Consider the following 17,638-nt stretch of genomic DNA (forward strand, 5'->3'; position numbering starts at 1 on the left):
AGTGACGGATAATCATGTTCATCATGGGAGGTAACCTGAAAAGGACATGTTGGGTCTTTCTGTTGAGAAGACGCGCTCCGTGTCCTCGTCTGCCTTCCTGACTGTCTTTCTGTGTTGTCCTCGCTGACCTTAGATTTGCTGTTGCCAAGTTGAGCTAAACTATCACTCCCTCCCTCCCTTCGCCAATAGAGACAGACTGCCCCCCCCCCCCCCCATCCCCTCACAGCTGTGTGGCCTAAATGCTGCAAATAACCAGCAGCGATGCGAATCAGAAGTCATGACTGTCGAACAGTGGCAAATGTTGGTGCTGTGCCACGGTCAACCAGAAGAGAAAGCAAACAAAGTGGAAGACAAACTGAAAGGCTGAGTTTTTTTGTTTGTTTTTTGCAGACAGTCAGTGTGCTTTCCAGACAGTTAAGATTCAGTGCAAAGACATAAACAGCCCTGCACCACAGTCGTGAATAAAAATGTAATCCCAAGGACTCAATATTATCACATCTGCCTCACAATTTTGAGGTCTGGGGATTGAAGGCCTTCTTGTGTGGAGTTTGTTTGTTCTCCCTGTCCCAGGTTCTGGATCTTAACCTCGGTTTGATCGGTTTTGTGCCTATAAGTCAAAATGAGTCATGGTTTAAATTTGACAAGTATGCGGTTTTTGGATTGCATGCAGTAGTAGCCTTTGAAAGGCAGACGTAGAAAATAAGCAGATTTTAACCTGGTGTCGTGAAAAAAAAAAAAAAAATCAATATTCGAGTAACCACCCACTAAACTCAAATTCATGTGACACTTCCTCGCGTCAACCAATGCTGCATAATTCATAATGTCGACAGCAAAGGCGGAGAGTTGAATTTGGGTGCCTACTGCGAGGGTAGATCCCAGGTGGACAACCACACCTTCCGGCCAGGTGGATTGGTGGAGGTCTCAGTCCAGAGGCGGTTGGCAGCAGTGGCAAATACCCTCGTGCTTGGCAGAACGGATGAGGGTGGTCCTGGCTTGGGCCCAGGTCCGCGGCAGCAGACAAACCCGCCTGTGTTCTCTTCAAGAGTGGCCCACAAGAATCATCGCTGGAGGACATCATGGATTCTCTGGATCCCGGGCGGTATGGAGATTTTAAAGCTGCAGTGGCGAACAGGCAGTCAGGGGAGAGGATATGTGGAACAGTGTTGGGGTTAGTGGAAAATCACTGGGCGAGCGCAAAGAACGACAATGAAGCAGAACTGTCTGTGACATATTTGGTATAAAAATAATTTAAGATTAACTCCAGATTGTTTACTTTTGTTTATGGGGACAATTTACCATATTTGGAAACACAGCATCACTATAAATCAGCTACAACAACAACAAAAAAGATTATTATATTTCAGACAAAAATTCAATGTCTCATGGTTAGCATGTTAGCCTCTTGCATTTCCACGCTTAACGCACGTCGTAACATATATTCAAACTTGGCCACATGACTGACAGTAATACTAAGATTAAAATCGAAGTAGCCTACTAATGGACAAAGCAAAAAAGATACCGATTTATTTTGTGTTCATGAGTCTGATAGCTGAGGGGAAGAAGCTGTGTCCATGTGAGTAAAAGGTCAGCTGTAAGCTAATAACTGCTTCGCTAGTCACGAGCTAACAGCCAATCAGAATGATCAATTGTTACGACACCATTTTGTTTACAATGACTTTGGCCAGGTTGATTGCGTGCTAGGGTAGGAAAGTACTAAGCTTGGTTAATTCTCACTACATGTATCAAATATTTCATAGTTAAGAAAGCTTTATTTTGTATTATGTGTGACTTTGTGTTATAGTATCAACACTTTTTGATAGTTGGGCAATCTAAATCAGGAAGAAAGAAACCACAAGTTGTGTTCGTTTACTGTTTATTGTGTGTTTGTGTGTGTGTGTGTGTGTGTGTGTGTGTGTGTGTGTATATATATATATATATGTATATGTTCATAATTATAAAACTACAAAAGTAAGACTTTCAAATTCATACTCATCAGTTTATCTCTTATATATTTTTTCTCTTACAGAGAGAGACGGAGAAAGAGAGTTTTGTGTTCTATTGAATAGAACAAGGCACAACTCAAAGGTCTGCGAAAAATACAGCCTCTGGAGGAACTCAGCCTTGACTCAGGTCAGTCCATCCCAGGAAGTAGTGCTGTGTCACATGCTTGGACAAATTCAGTATAAAAAAACGGATCCGTGAAGTCCCAGGAGCTCATTTGTCGTTCATATTATGTACATAACTTTTGGGATTGAGGCGTGTATGACAAGCTTTGGAATCTTGATATCTGAAGGTTGCAGATGTTTTGTTTTTGTGTATTGCTGCATAACCAATTGGTAAACAGTGAACAGAAGAGTATAAAAGACATGTAAAAAAGAACACACAAAAAAGACCCATGTATACAAAAAAACAATTCCACACTCAGATACAATCCTATCTGGAGCGGAGTACATTCCGACTACATAATCTGTACACATTATTTACAATCCAAAGGTTCACTTCAAATGAAAATAAATATATTTACACAGCGCAGAAAATAAGAATAAATAACTTCATTGGCAGAGAAAAACACCACGAACAAACTTTAAAAAAAAATAGAGACAGAAACCTGATGCAGTTGTGTATAAAAACGAGCAGTGGTGTTGATAGTTTTGATACTTCATGATGTCAAAGGCAGACTGGGAAAGTCGCTGCTTCGCTTTCGCTTTTGGCTAACAGTAAGATGAGCACATCGCAACCCCTTAAACGCAATCCCTCCTTGATTTCTATTCATACTATATCAGTTGATACAGCAAGCACGCTTGGGTGCAAAAAGAAATAACAGTAAAAAAAAAATGTAAGCGGCACATAGCAATGTGTTTTTATAGCAATACTCCAGAAAATAATTATTGTGTACTTTGTGAAATTCAGTAATCGCTAAATGCAGATTGCTAAAAACACTATAGTTCCTTGATTAGGGACAAGAACGCAAAGACAAAAGTATGCATTGTGGGTATTGAGAGTCAACCCAATATCGGATTGAAGTGGACATATTACAGAAACTGGATTGCTTGTGTACAAATAGTGAGCTCTGTAGTGTACCTTACCACCTGTCGCGTATGAAATTAAGCAACAACGTAAATCTTGGTCGCTGCCCCTTTCCAAAAAATGTTTGAGCAAGTTGTTGTGAATTTTGTGATGTAACTTTGTTTGGTTAGCTCTAGTGTATGCGTGATTTGGTTACGTGTGTGTGCGCCGAACCAAGACAAACCAGACTTGCTTGAAAAGGTATTTTGTTGGGAAAATTGGATTTTTGTCACATAATACATCATAAACGCAGTTGAGACTATATGCATGCACTGTAGACTGGCCATCTTTTGGTCAGTGACAAACTACACTAATGTGAACGGTAAGCGAATGAAAGTACAGATGTGAACACAGCGCAGGTGATTGCCTGATTTTTGCTACATCATACTTATGATACACAGGAAATGACCGCATTTCCTCACATAGTGGTTGGGGTTACCTATCGTATTCATTTCCTACACCGCTTTTCCTCATTAGGCTTGTGAGTGAGTTGTGGCGTATCCCAGCTGACTTTGGACGAGAGGCGGAGTACACCCTGGACTGCAGCACACTTTTACATTCATTGTAATAATAATTTGCTGATATGATCGTTTCTCACAAACAAATGATACAAGAAGAAGAAGAAGAAGACAAAGCCGGATCTGGGCATGTTGAAGGGATGTCAACAAACAATTTAAAGTAATTTTCTAAGAGAGGGGATGGCATTTATTAAGTGGGGAGAACACTATTTGAGGAAATACGGTACTTTCGAATCTGTGCACATTTTGGCTTATTATGTGACACTGGCATTGGCAAAGTTGTAATTAACACGAGGTTGTTGTTCTTTTGTCTATGTGAGGCAAAACTAATGCTTTACGGACACAATTGTGCAACGACGGGGGGTATCACTTTGAAAGTGATGACTGGACAGATTTAGCCCTCCAGAAATTGTGTGCGTTTCTAAACACGTGTGTTTGGGGTAAACCTCAAAACAGTGCTGCACAATATAATGACGTGAGTAAAACCCTGAGATGTAGTGAATATGGGCTTCTTTTCTGAACACAACAATTTGTGCAAATGGACTTTGTGTAATACTGTACGCTGTGCTGCAATTTGTCTGTCACTCTACTTACTAAATATTTTGCACAAACAAACAAAAAAAGGCATATCTAGAAATACGCCTGTGTAAGGATATTATTGAGTCGCGATGGCTTTTGCCTGCAATACGTGACAGCCGATTTGTTTACAGTTGTCGTGCATGTCTGTTTTGGTTGGACTTTAGAGCGCTTCTCCACCTGCACGGAGCACAAGATTCCGCAACTCTTTCGAATGTAAACACAACAAACTCTACTGATCAGAATTCTGCTGCAAAGCCCAGCATATAAAAAAAAAAGCCGGTATAAAAATAGCATCCTTAAGTTGGTAAAGCCGGACCTGAACTGAGATCATCGTCACATGACCGCTCTGAAGAGTGGTCTCATTCACTGCCGTTGACGGCTTTAGACGTCAAAAATTCATTTGAACTATTTCTATTAGTTTAACAAGAGTATGAAATCGTAGAAGAAAATTATTGTACATTTAGAAAATTGTGATTAATTAAACTATTGAAGTCATGCGGTCAATTACAATAAAAATAATTTAATCGCCTGACGCCCCTAATTTTTAATAATTTAATCGCCTGACACCCCCAATTTTTAATAATCTTTTCTTTAAAAAAAAAAAAAGAAAAGATTATTTAAAAAATGTCTAGGTTTTCATACTCTTGTTAACAAAAGTGGGAAAAAATGTTAAACTAGTAGAAATAGTTCAAATAAATTTTTCGACGTTTATAGCCGTCAATGGCAGCGAATGAGTTACCAAAGACTGATGAATAAGTAGCGGACATTTTCTTTTAAACATGAAAGACAATGAAATTATTATTATTTGATCATGAGGAAATCCCTCACTAAGTGAACAGAAAATTTAATACATTAAAAAATATATTATAAGCGAAACCGAGGGGAAAAAAACAACAAAAAATGGAATAAGTGGTCATTTTCTTTTGGAAGGCACTCATCTCCTAAAAGACACACACATTCAGTGTGCACGATCAAACACAGTCACATTCATTTCTGTACCAGTGAGGATCCTCCTTGGATTTGATGGGCAAAAAAACTAAAAATCCTCTGCGACACGTTGAGGGCTATGTCTTAGGTCAATGTTACAGATTAGAATTAGGATTACGTTCATATTAAGGAATTCATTCCTTGGAGGTCCTCGCCAGTATCGAAATGTAAACTGATTTGGATCTTTGCTTCCCAATAATTTTCATTTCTGTTTTTGGAAAGGTGAGGACAGTCCATGCACAGTGTTGAAGTAGTCGTAGTAGCAACAGTTGTCTCAATATGATAACTGAAAATGACAATTGCAAACTTTAAAACCACAAAATGAAAAACAACAAGCAGAAAAACAAATCCCAGATCTGTCTAAAATCATCATTTCAGTCTCTTGTCTGGATCGCAGCGTCTGTTTCTGCTTGTCATGAACCAACCAACACTTCCATGATGTGATCAAGTTCTGTCAGATCAATTTTGAAAGGCTGGTTGGCGGAAACTTGGGGGGCGGGGCCGCTGTACGGAGACGCCAGCGATTTGAGGAGGTCGTCCGCCGTCACCACCGGCGAAATTTTGGCGCCGGCCGTCACGCTGACCGCCCCCGCCGTCACGCAGGGATCAAAATCGTACATGGACGTGTCGATGTCGGCGAAGAGGACGTCGTCCAGGGCCAGGTCTGTGAGAAACCCGGACGGCGTGGAAGGGGGGGATTGAGGGGGGTAAATGGCAACGGGGGGCACCGCGGGCAGAGCGTCCATCGGTCGAAGCTCGGGACAGGAGCCTTCCGCGAGCGAGACGCAAGTTGTTTCAGTTTTCGAGCTCGACGTTCTGCGCTCTTTTGCTGAGCCCAAGAGCACAGGGGACAAGGCCGCTAAGTGGGGGGTCTGGGCAAGCGTTGTGGGCGCGAGGGAGGTAGTTACTGTCATAGAATTGGCTGATGCTGTCCTAGTTATGGCTGTAGGAGGACATAAATCCATGCCGCTCACGTCAGAGATGGCGGCGGACGTCTGACTGTGCAACGGGGGAGGCGACAGAGGAGGAGTGGGCGGAGATGACGCGCCAAAGGAGGAATCGCCACCGTCGTCCTCCAGCAAAGACGCCGGAGTGAGGCAGGCGTCCAACAGAGGCGGGTAGGCGGCAGGCACCGACGGGTGTGGCGAAGGCGGAGGAATGATCACAGGCATCAACAGAGCAGAAGGTGGCGATACCTGAGCCGTCAGGACTCCGAATGAGGGCGGGGCCTCGCGGAAGCCCTCGTCCATCGGGTCGTCGGGCGGCGGCGACGGCGGCAGGAGCAACGGCCGCAAGGAGCCTTCCTGCTTCAGTTCGTCCTGGATGCGCCGCAGCATGTTATTGATGAGGACGCGGCGCTCCAGGCTGGGCTCGCTCAGCGGCCGCTGACTGTAAAGCTTCATGAGCGAGATGTTGAAGATGGTCTGCCTCTGGAGGGTGTACGACACCTTGGACAGGCCCTCGGGGCCCAGGCCGAATCCTCCGCCCGCCGCCGGCGCCTCCAGCGTTTTGCCTTCCAGCACCTCTTCATCCTCGTCCAGTTTTCGCTTGGCGCCTTTACTGAACATAAATCTGGAACACAAAGAGAAAAACAATATATTGGATTGTGGAAAGTTGACTTTTTAATTGCTATGCAAATATCAGGAGTGCCTGCAAGTGTCAAATTAAAAAAGCAAGTCCAAAGTACCTTAATTTACTGGCATGTAAAAAAAAATCTTCATTGAAATAAATTGAAATGTTATTAATCCATTCAGGCCTAATCTTTCTGTTTTTAATAAAGAAAAATACTTGATTTTAATAGGGTAGATATAATCTATATAAACTGTATATCAACTGTTTCTATCAGTAAAAATAATCATAGAGAGTAGCTGCAGCAGTGTTTGCCAAACACGTCATAGACTAATTTAACTATATGACATCTTATATCACTTTTTTCTGTGATTTTTTGGGGTACTTTTTTAAATCTGTGTTCCAATATTTTCAGATTAATTTTTGGAGTAGAGAAGCCGCCTGCTGGTGGCCACTAGAAGGAGCAGCACAATGAATTGGATGATCATTTGCAGCAAAAAATCATGATTAATGTACTACTTTGTTTCCATTAAGTACAATATTATAGAGTGATATATATATTTTTTTTTTTTCAAAGCCACAAACACACAACGTTATATTTTTGGGAAGGAGGTTGTTCCATTCATTTCAATGGGGAAACACGATATGAGATATGAGCGTTTTCAAGGCATCGCTGCACAGTGTTTCCCCTGCAGCTGCTTTGAGGCAGCAGGTTTATTACAACATCAGATTTAATAACGCATGCATTTCAACCAAAGAGCAGATGGAATGGGAGCCTTTTTTGCTCAAGACTGGGGTCCAACACATACATGCACGCATGTGGCGTTATGTAATAGCAGTGTTCCCTGCTGTAGCACAGGATCATAGGCCACATTTTAAGCCAAACCCCTTCCACCCTCCCGCTTTGCGAATACAGCACAGAGCCGCTCAGTGTGCAAGACATACCGACACACAATAATACGTCAGAGTTGCGGAATATTCATAAGTGCGACTAGTCAAGCAGTTTGAAATACTTTTACTGTCTGATTGGACACGAGGTGGGGGGTGTTACGAGACAAACAAGAGTGAAAGAGCAAAAACAGGCATCACTGCAGTACGTTTGATTCTAATCCAGGCTGACAGGCTCATAGAGCCAGCCGCTATACATACACACACACACACACACAAAGACACACAGGAAGTGTGAGCTGCAGGCCCAGTCACCATGACTGGTTGGTTGCCATGACAAACAGAGTCAGCTGGGAATTCACCCAAAGAGATGACAAAGAACGAAATGGTGGTGGGGGTTGCTTAGGGGTATGAGGGAAGAGAGGGAGGTGGAAGAGGAGGAGGAAAAGAAGGTGGAGTCAAAGGTAGGAGCGGCATTTCACGGCGCAACAGCTCATTTAACTTACTACTTGACCATGCTGCTTGATGCATGCAAGTCAGCAAGTGGGTGTGTTGGAAAAAAAAAAAGCACTCTACTTCATAATGAATGTGATATTATACTGTATGTCTAAAGAAGTCCAAATACTCTTGGAGGTTATGTTAGAGAGTCTTTAAGGCCATCCAAATACTTAGCAGAGTACCACCAGAGCACTGAAGCACTGAAAAGTGTCAACTTTGCAATGAAGGATTGTTCAATATAAATACTTGTTTCATAGTGTATGCTTGTCTCTGGTGTAAAAAAAATAAAATGACAGATTCGCTCTGTTTAGATTAAAGGAACACAATTTTAAGACATTAATACCTTGTTATTTTATACATGAACCATGTAAAAATAAGAATGTTTCTGCCTCATATTGCACTTTAAAGTTGTGTTCTTAAATCCTAAACGGCTATATTAGACATTTTGAATTGATTTTCTTTTAATTAATGGAAAAAGCGCTTTACAAAATAAATAAAGACAAAGTATTTTTTTTATTATTATTATATTTTTTTTTTTTTTTTTGCTGATCCCAAAAACGATCCGATCCGTGACTCAAATCTGTGATCCGATCCGAACCGTGACTTTTGCGATCCGTTGCACCACTACTCAAATGTGTTACAAAATTGAACAGTTGTGATGCATACATCCTGTAATGTAAGATATGATTCACATGGTGCAAAACTTCAACCTCACACGACCCTCAGTTGGGAAAGCATTTACAAAGGGTTTCAATCTATTTGTCTTTTGCTATGGTAATGCCTCTTTAAGGCGTGCGTCATGCATGACATCACACTACAAATTATTGTGCAAGACCTCAATGTACAGTATAAGTCTTCCACTAAGCAATTATCTCTACAATTTCAGTGAGTCTTTCTCGGAATATGAATTAAGCAGCAAAATCCACCCCTTCTTATCCATTTTGCGCTGTTGACTGAAAATGACCAAAATAACGATCGTCATGGCTCACTTGTGTTTTGGGTTTGGTTATGTGATGTTCGCAAGCTGCGCACTGTGATCCCTAATAGGGATAAAATCAGGGGGATTTTACTGCGTTTGACACTTTTTGTGCTTTAGATCTTACGGTATAACTGTTAACTCTTTTTCTGCCAAACGTTATCCAAAAACAACCACCGACTTGATTTCGAGCATTTTCACTCATCTTTCAGTGACAGTGACTTTGACACAATTTTGTTTTTGTTTAGTGACGCTCTGTGAATTTGATTTAGTGTGACAAAGGCTTTGATCATTCACGTCATCCTTGAAAACATTCAATTTCATGTGATTGGTCATGTTTCAGTGTAATTCCATACTACTGGGAGCCCAATGAAAAGAGATACAATGCTGCCATCTGCTGGCCATAGTAAGTGGGTGTTTTGGGATTTTTCCAGCCCATTCACAAAGCAGCGCTGTGCAACAACTTCCACTGCCCATTGAGAAGAAGAAAAAACGTAGTAAATGTCAATTAACGTTTTTGGCAGCATTAATTTGGATTTTAGTATACGTCATTAAACGTTTTTGGCGGTAAAAGAGTTAAATGTTTTTTTGTACAGTTAAGACATAAGATCATAATGGCCCATGGAGGTTCTATTGAAAGGCTGATTAATTTATACAATCACTTTAGGGTGGTTCCTTTTTATGATAACGTTGCTGAGAGAGAACAAACTAAATCGGACTTCTTTGGTGTCGAGAAGAACATTAAAGAGTGAGCAACAGAGTTTCAAAGCAGTTCGCGTGTGTGTGATTGAGAGTCGAAGCAGCTGCGCTCGCGTGCCTCTCTGAGTCATGTCAGTGTGTTTGGATTCAAACTCATACACTTATGCACACAGTGTACAGGGCTGACATACCAGAGCTGCCCCACCCCTTACATTCCACTTCAGTGTCCTCCTCTTCCCTTTCCGTCGGCCCCACCTCTCTACTACTTTGCTTTTATTTTCCATTCTTTGTCATCGTATGCCTCATCATTCTCAACTCTTTTCCCACTTACGGGTTTAGAACTAAGTGACACTTTATGATCCAAGCAGGCGAGTAACGGAGTAACGGAATAAATGTACCAGCGTTTAAGTAACCGGGATACAAAAAAAATACGATGTAATCCCGTGAGTTAAAGAAAAAATAAACATGTAATTAAATTATTGCTACATTTATTACAAATGTGGATTCTTTTTGTAGGATTGCATTTTTAATCCGCGGGAGAGAGGTGGTGCAGTTCACCCAAGTAAGGTTTTTGTTGCCTAGCAAGTAAGAGTACGAGACATGTCACTGGCTGGATTTGTGTTGGTCTTTGTGCAGTCAGTTTGAAAAGTGACTCTAAGGGAATGAATGGTGACTGTTTTGGATCATATTCATCCATCCATCTATCACTGGAGCCAAATTCATTCCTTTTAAATAAGATTTCCAGAGAAATGTGTGAGCTGTCAAAATCATCCGGACTTCTTGTTACCATGGAGGAGCTAGCAGGCTATAGGCTACACCCACGATATTTAAGGAAATATCTCACTAATTGCCACCATCATAAATAATCTACAACCTTACTAGTTAAAAGCCATATTTGCAATATTATCTACTAAAATTGTCAATCAATCAATCAATCCATCCATCCACGGTGTGGCCTTTGGGGACAGTCTGAAAACGTATATCTGTCTAAATGCACCAAAATGGTGCACAAGTGTTCAGCATGTCTTCCTCATAGTTCTTGTGCTTTGGATTTAAATTGTGGGTGCTCGGAAACCATAAGGCAAAAAAGACCAGACAAATATATAAATATACGTATTGTACTGATTGATTTTATTTTATTTTTTACATATTTAGTCATCTGAAAATAATTAAAAGTAATCAAGTTACAGTACTGCATTATGGTATTTGGATTACGTTACTCGCTACATTTCTATCCGGTACGTAACAAGTAACTATCGGAATACATTGTTCAAATAACCTTCCAACCATGCATCCAAGAGATGAAGACCACAGAGGGAAAAAGAGTCATGCAATGCAAAATTGAGATGTGGTTTTCATTCAGGGTCTGACTACTCTTACTTAACACTTCCAATGAGTTTCCTGTGTTGGACATAAACTGAAAGCGCTCATGCAAGAATGCCATTATGGTCAATCTGAATCCTTAGAAAAAAATGGTGTCATCTTCTTATTGACAACTTGATCCCTTATTTTGAATGAGGAACTGCCTAAATAATCAAAAGTTCTAGTCAAAAGTATCACATGCAGCTCACACAAGATAAATGTTCCTAACGCAAAGAACGCAAGCAACTTACCGAAATAACGTTTTGGAGATGGCGAAGTGTGTGCTATTGCACTGCGGTGCTTCCCGTAGCATGGGTTGTGGGAAAATGTTGGAATACACTGAAGGCTTGCAACTCAAAATTCTGTTGTCGGTATTGTGAGCGAAATTCGAACTATTACGGCAGTGTGTTCGTATGCGTGAATGTTTGCAGCTGTAAGCAAGCTAAACATCTGTGTTTCTGAACATGTGTCTCTGAACAAGCCGTGACACAATGACTCTAACACAAAAAAATCTCAAAGATACGCAATTTTAAATAAGGGCCCCGCACTGAAACACTATTATATCACACCAAAAGTTAAATGGAAAGTGGCGCACACTGTTAGCCTAGATTAGCATTAGCTAACAGTGTTATCAGCTCAGTTCATTTCTGATAACAGGAACATACAGCTGTTGATGTTGGGTCGGTGGCTTTAGCATTTGGCGGCGTGTCCGTTGCACGTGCCACATATCGGTTCGGTACACAAATTGACAAGTGTAATTCAGGGCCTTGATTATCAAGTGCTGCCTACTGAGAATTTTGAGAGACAACCCATTTTTTTCTCTTCATGCTATGTTTACGTTGCAGCCCCTTAGCTTTGAAAGTTACACTTGGCAGTGGCTCTACAGTACATGAGCAATGACTAAACCAAACTGACATTCACACCAAAGTACAATTAGTCTTCAATTAACCAAGGATTATTATTTTATTTTTTTATGTGGGAGGAAGTTGGAGTGCATTGGGAGAAAATGCTAACTCTACATGCCAGATCTGGATGTGAACCCTCAACATCGAGTCAGAACTGTCAGGCAGATGCACTAATAACACAGCCACTGCACTGCCCAATTGCCGTCTAATTTACTCAGTTAAAAAAAAACCAATATATTCAACTTTGGAAATGACGACCACCATTTGTTTCATCTAACCAGTTTTTTCAATCTAAAATATTTAAAGGTAACCTACACAAAATGTCATTATAATATCTGACCTCGCCAAGTATTGGAGTAACATAAAATTGAGAATTCTGATCATCACTTCTTGAAGCAAGTAAGCTCAAATGGATGGCAGCAACAAGCAGTGGGGATGTCAACTACATCAACACAAAACTCCATATGGATCAGTAACCTGTCGGTCTTTGATTTTATTTAATTCTGAAATGCCCTTTGCAACACAATGGAATATTGTATATATATTGGATTGCAATATTTTGTATTATGTTTCACTTTCGCATATGCAGACAAATCTCCTCAAATTCATCAGCTGGCTTTGCACTGGAAATGTTATTACCACAATGCAGTAATGATATCTCTTAACAACTGAGCTCAGATCTTTAGGTGAAAAGTAGCCACTTCATGATTGTTTAAACAAGTTAACATGCGTAAACGTCCATACTTAAGTGCGTGCAGTCCAAGTGAGTGCGTTTGAATGTGTTGTGCAGTAGTGCAGCGCAAGTGGATGGACTCTGCAGTGATATTATGATCCTGAAACCGGATACCCTGGTTTCCATGCCTGTGCTACACACCCACCCCTCCCCCTCGCGTATACAGGGCTATTTCAGGTTCTGGATGCACAAAGTAAAGATAGACGAACACACACACGAGACTACTGCAGGTAGATGAATGCAGCACTAGCACAACACAGTGTGTAGTAGTAGAACACATTCAGCGGCACATTCAGTCATGATTTTTGCTCAAACTGCCCTGTTTTGCACTCTGACATGCAGCTCAACACATGACCACGACACGGCGTGCGTGCCTGCGTGCGTGCGTGCGTGCGTGCGTGCGACCAAGACACACAGAGGTCCTCGTAAACACATTCCAGACAAAACCAGAAGATGAACAACTTGTAGTTGTCTCCTGAACAGACCCACTCCAAGCATAGTGTTAGTGAATATACAGTAAAATACAGTTAAGTGCTGCCTTGACATACGAGTGTTGGTCGTTCCGTGACCATGCTCGCAGGGATGCAACGATATCCAAACATCAAGAAACGATTAATTATCACAATATAAAAAAATCTCACTGTTTAATTTGGGTGTTTGGGTGTGTGTTTTCTGTAGAAAAAATACTAATTAAATAAACTTGAGCAACTACATGTATAAATGTCTTGTCTATGCAATGCTAATTAACTGAGGTCGTAATTATAGATATACAGAAGTTCACATAGTGCAAGCAACATTAACCTCAATGTACATGATCTATAATCGAACCACTTAATAATGAGGCACTTGCTAATGGAGGAACTCAAAACATGTTACGTTCCCCTTCATCTGGCCATTAGCGTGGGTCTTCATGCCTTATTAAAATTAAAGTGCACTAATAACCAAACCACCAGAGGGTGCTGGAACTGTACAAATGACCTCGTCTTTTTAACAGATGTGCGGCCTTTAACTCTTGCAAAAATGGGAAAAAAAATAAGGAGAAAACAAGCTTTCTTTGAAAAGATACCATTTCTGCATAACAGTGACTTTGACACAATTTTTTGTTTAGGGACGTTCTAATGCTTCGATCATTCACGTCATCCTTGAAAACGTTCTATTTCCTAAGATCCGCAATGTTTTCATGTAATTTGATACTACCGGGAGCCCATTGAAAAGAGATACAACGCTGCCATCTGCTGGCCATAGTTAGCGGGTGTTTTGGGATTTTCCAACCCGGTGCCAGTAAAAATTATACAGACCCCCTCAGACCATGAAAAAGGTTTCATTATTCTAGCTGTAAGTCAATGTTTCATCATCAGAATTATGAAGATATGAATTGAAGGTTGAAAAGTCAAGACTAACAATGAGTGCAATAACGGCTCATATGTCAAGCAGGTTTTACGTGGATTATATTTGAGTAGTTTGGTTGTGTATCTATCTGTGTGCATGCGGATGTGCGCACGTGTTTCTGTCTCACGTCATGATATCCTTCACATGACAGCGTATTCGCAACACTACAGCATCTTGTACAATGACAGGCCTTGTAACAAAGCACTACAGTTCCTACTAGACATCCTGCAAAATCCCATTCACGTGGAGACAGTGGACACTATGCTCACATGAGTGAATATAAAATGCTAGTTTCAATGAAAAATGCGTGCGTTACTCAAAATAACACATGAGGATGGATTTCAAAATAGGCAGTATGGCGGGTGAGTGGTTAGCACACCCACACCTCTCGGGTTGAGGGTTCGAATCCGGACCTCGACCTTCCTGTGTCAAGTTTGCATGTGCTATGTTGCGCTTATATGCATTTACTCTTTTAATGGTTGCTCGTCTGTATGGTTCCCTGTGATTGGCTCAAACCAATTATCAGCACAACCTAACAAAATGCTTCGGTGTCCGATTGAGGCGGAAAACTCACGGAGCAGGTGTACTGTATATTAGCGCTGAACAATGAAAAAGTGTTTTCTAAAATGACACTCGTCACAATAATTGCAGCCACAAGCACGAAAGGCTTTCTTTCCTTAAAAGACACATAAAATGTGAATAAAGCAAAAAAAGAGAGAGGGGAGCAGATTTAGGTCAGCAGACGCGTCTGCATGCTGCGGAGCGCTCCTCTCTTCCTTACTAGCCTCTGGTGGGATAAAACACAGCTTGACACTTCCAGCAACAGCCCCAGGAACTACTGAAATCTACAACCTCAATCTGTCTGCCTCACGACTGCAGTAAACTCACTATACTACTCGAGTGACTTAGCATGTCCGTGCACCTGTTTTTACTAGTGCAGTGTAGCTGTTTTGATATTTCAACTGCGGTATGTGGCCTTATCACTCCGTCTTACCTGCCTTACCACTGCAGTATACCTGCTGTACACCTGTCTCGTTACGATTGCACATTTTTTCTTTTTGCCTTCCTCACTTCACTTTCTCACCATTGTGGTATCCTTGCCTTGATGATGTAGTGTCTCTTTAGGTACAATCTTCCATTGCTAGTCTACTTAAGTGTATGTACAGTACAGTACATTCCTTGCGGACATGATGTACAGCTAACGACCACAGTGCCCTGTTTAATACATCTGCGCGGGCGTCGTGTTTTTCTGACTTTTCTCTCGTCAATCATCACTCGCAGGAAGACAAGACTGTTGTATGAGTGGCAACAGGTTGGATACACAAAATAATTGTATTCTATGCCATATTTGCTATTTGCCAACAGAGACCTGTTGTGAAGCCCTTTTGAGACTCTTGTGTGATGAAGGGCTATATAAATAAACTTGACTTGACATATGATGGAAGAACATTTTAATTGTTCTGCTGATCACTATATGTTGCTGACGCGGATGAATGAATATATTTATAACTAGTAAATACAAATGTTCAGACAAATTAATTATTTTAAAATTTCCTGCCTGGCGATCTATTATGGAACACTAGTTTGGAATCATGACTGCTTAAAGCCTTGCGAATGGAGAATAACAATAAAATGTCACTCAAAGACGGACGCTTTAAATTATGTATTATAGTCTATTTTTTGCTATTTTCCAAACATTGTTCCTTGTTTTAGTGCTGAACAACACCATCGGCAAAAGAGGAAATGTTTTAGTAAGAAGCATTTTTAGCACGGAGTAACTTACATGTTCAATTTAACTATTGAAGCTTCAGGATTCAAGCTTTAAACCTCACAGTTTGACCGGATGCTATAAAATGGAAACTGTCACTGGTCTGACTACAAAGGAAAAGTATTTCACATACTGTACATCACGTGCACTTCTGTTATGGAACGTGAGCTGCATAAAGACATGCACACCAGCGACCCTCCTGCAGCACCTCCAATTGTTTAAGTTGTCATCACACACACACACACACACACACACACCTCCTCAGCTGAAAGGGGGCTTCGGTGGTCTGGTGGGATTCTCCTGCAGACAGACCTTTGACACGACCTGTGTGACGCTAGACAATCAGCCTGTTAGTCAGTCAGTCAGTCAGTGAGTGAAGTGGAGCTCCAGTCATTCTGGCAGGCTGCTGTGTTGTGGTGCATGTTACAAAACAGTACCCCCCCCCCCCCCCCCCCCAATAGGCTGAGACTGTCCCACTGAATCGAGTTGAAACACTTCACGCTACAACACTGTAGTGACCACAATGCTACAATGGGCTTTAAAGGGGCTGCACTTGTCAAATGTTATGATCGTTCACGTGTCACTTGTGCCAAAACACAAACAGTGTGATAACTGGAAAAGTTCAAACACTTTTCTCTCTGTGATCAACTGCAAAAGCGGCGGCGGTTGCCTCGGCTGTCTACTGTTAAGAGAAAACGACTTCAGTATATAGCTGAGGAGGTGGGGAGGGGGAAGTCTTATCTAAAGACATTTAATAGGATAACTTTCTGTCCTTTCATCAGTGACAACTATGACGAACACGACAGCGTTCATTCCCGTGTCCTTTATTCAATACAGATACTGTACGGTATGTACGCTCTCCCTCTATAGTACAGTACGGAGAGCTTGGCGTGTACGTTTGATAGCAATTTTAAGTGAGATAAGTGTCTTACCAGATTCGGGTCCGCCGGAGCTTGGAAGAGAAACATCGGGGTATTTAAACAGTCCACTCGACAAGGGGGAAAACAAGGCGTCCTCGCTGCTGGAGACTCTGTCACACAATGGCGCTGATAGGAGCGAGAAACTGCCTCGCTGGTCTGAACGCTGATGCCTTCACTGACTGTCGGACAAACTTCGAAAAGCGACTACACCGACTGATTCGTGACGTTTGACGCCAAGTTATAGGACCCCCCAGCATGATATATTAAATGTACAATTAGCAATAAATATACACGAATGTCCAAACACGAGACATAGAGCAAAAAAAAAAGATCAGTAACAAATTGGCACAGTTGGCACACACCTTTTTCATTGTGCTATTTATCATTATGTGATGTGTTTGAGGCCATATGTTTGAATTCACATTTTCCACTTATTCAACCTCAGTAACCATCACCTTTATACACATCTGTTATGGAATTTTAAGAGAAAATTCTGAAGCCACAACTCGGGCAAATAGCCTACTACCCATATTTGCTTTTATAGTACTTTTTTGTTTTTTGTTGTTTGTTTTTTTACTTTGTGGCTTGTTAATTTAAAAAAAAAATAATAATCAAAAAAGTTCAGTACTGTACTTTTGTCAATAGCCTCTGGCTTCCTTGACTGACACATGAGGACTCGATGGCAGAGCAGCAGCAGCTGCCCTGTGACGCAATTACATTTACTCCACCCCCAATTCCACCCATTCCACCCCAGTGCGTTTTAAACTGTCTATTACTATAA

The 17,638-nt window shown here is 41.3% G+C and overlaps 1 protein-coding gene across 1 annotated transcript; it reads right to left on the reverse strand.

Moving 5' to 3' along the window:
- Positions 1–1,888: 1,888 nt before the first annotated feature.
- Positions 1,889–17,017, reverse strand: sertad2b (SERTA domain containing 2b). The gene is made up of 2 exons (XM_086093505.1): positions 16,870–17,017; positions 1,889–6,722 (listed from the first exon to the last, which is right to left on the reverse strand). The coding sequence occupies exon 2, from the start codon at positions 6,716–6,718 to the stop codon at positions 5,564–5,566; it is 1,155 nt and encodes a 384-aa protein (XP_085949631.1). The 5' UTR covers positions 6,719–6,722; positions 16,870–17,017; the 3' UTR covers positions 1,889–5,563.
- Between the last annotated feature and the right edge of the window lie 621 nt (positions 17,018–17,638).

Source organism: Leptonotus elevatus, chromosome 13, assembly GCF_054856555.1.
Source record: "Leptonotus elevatus isolate MCC_2025b chromosome 13, RoL_Lele_1.0, whole genome shotgun sequence".
NCBI classification, from domain to species: domain Eukaryota; kingdom Metazoa; phylum Chordata; class Actinopteri; order Syngnathiformes; family Syngnathidae; genus Leptonotus; species Leptonotus elevatus.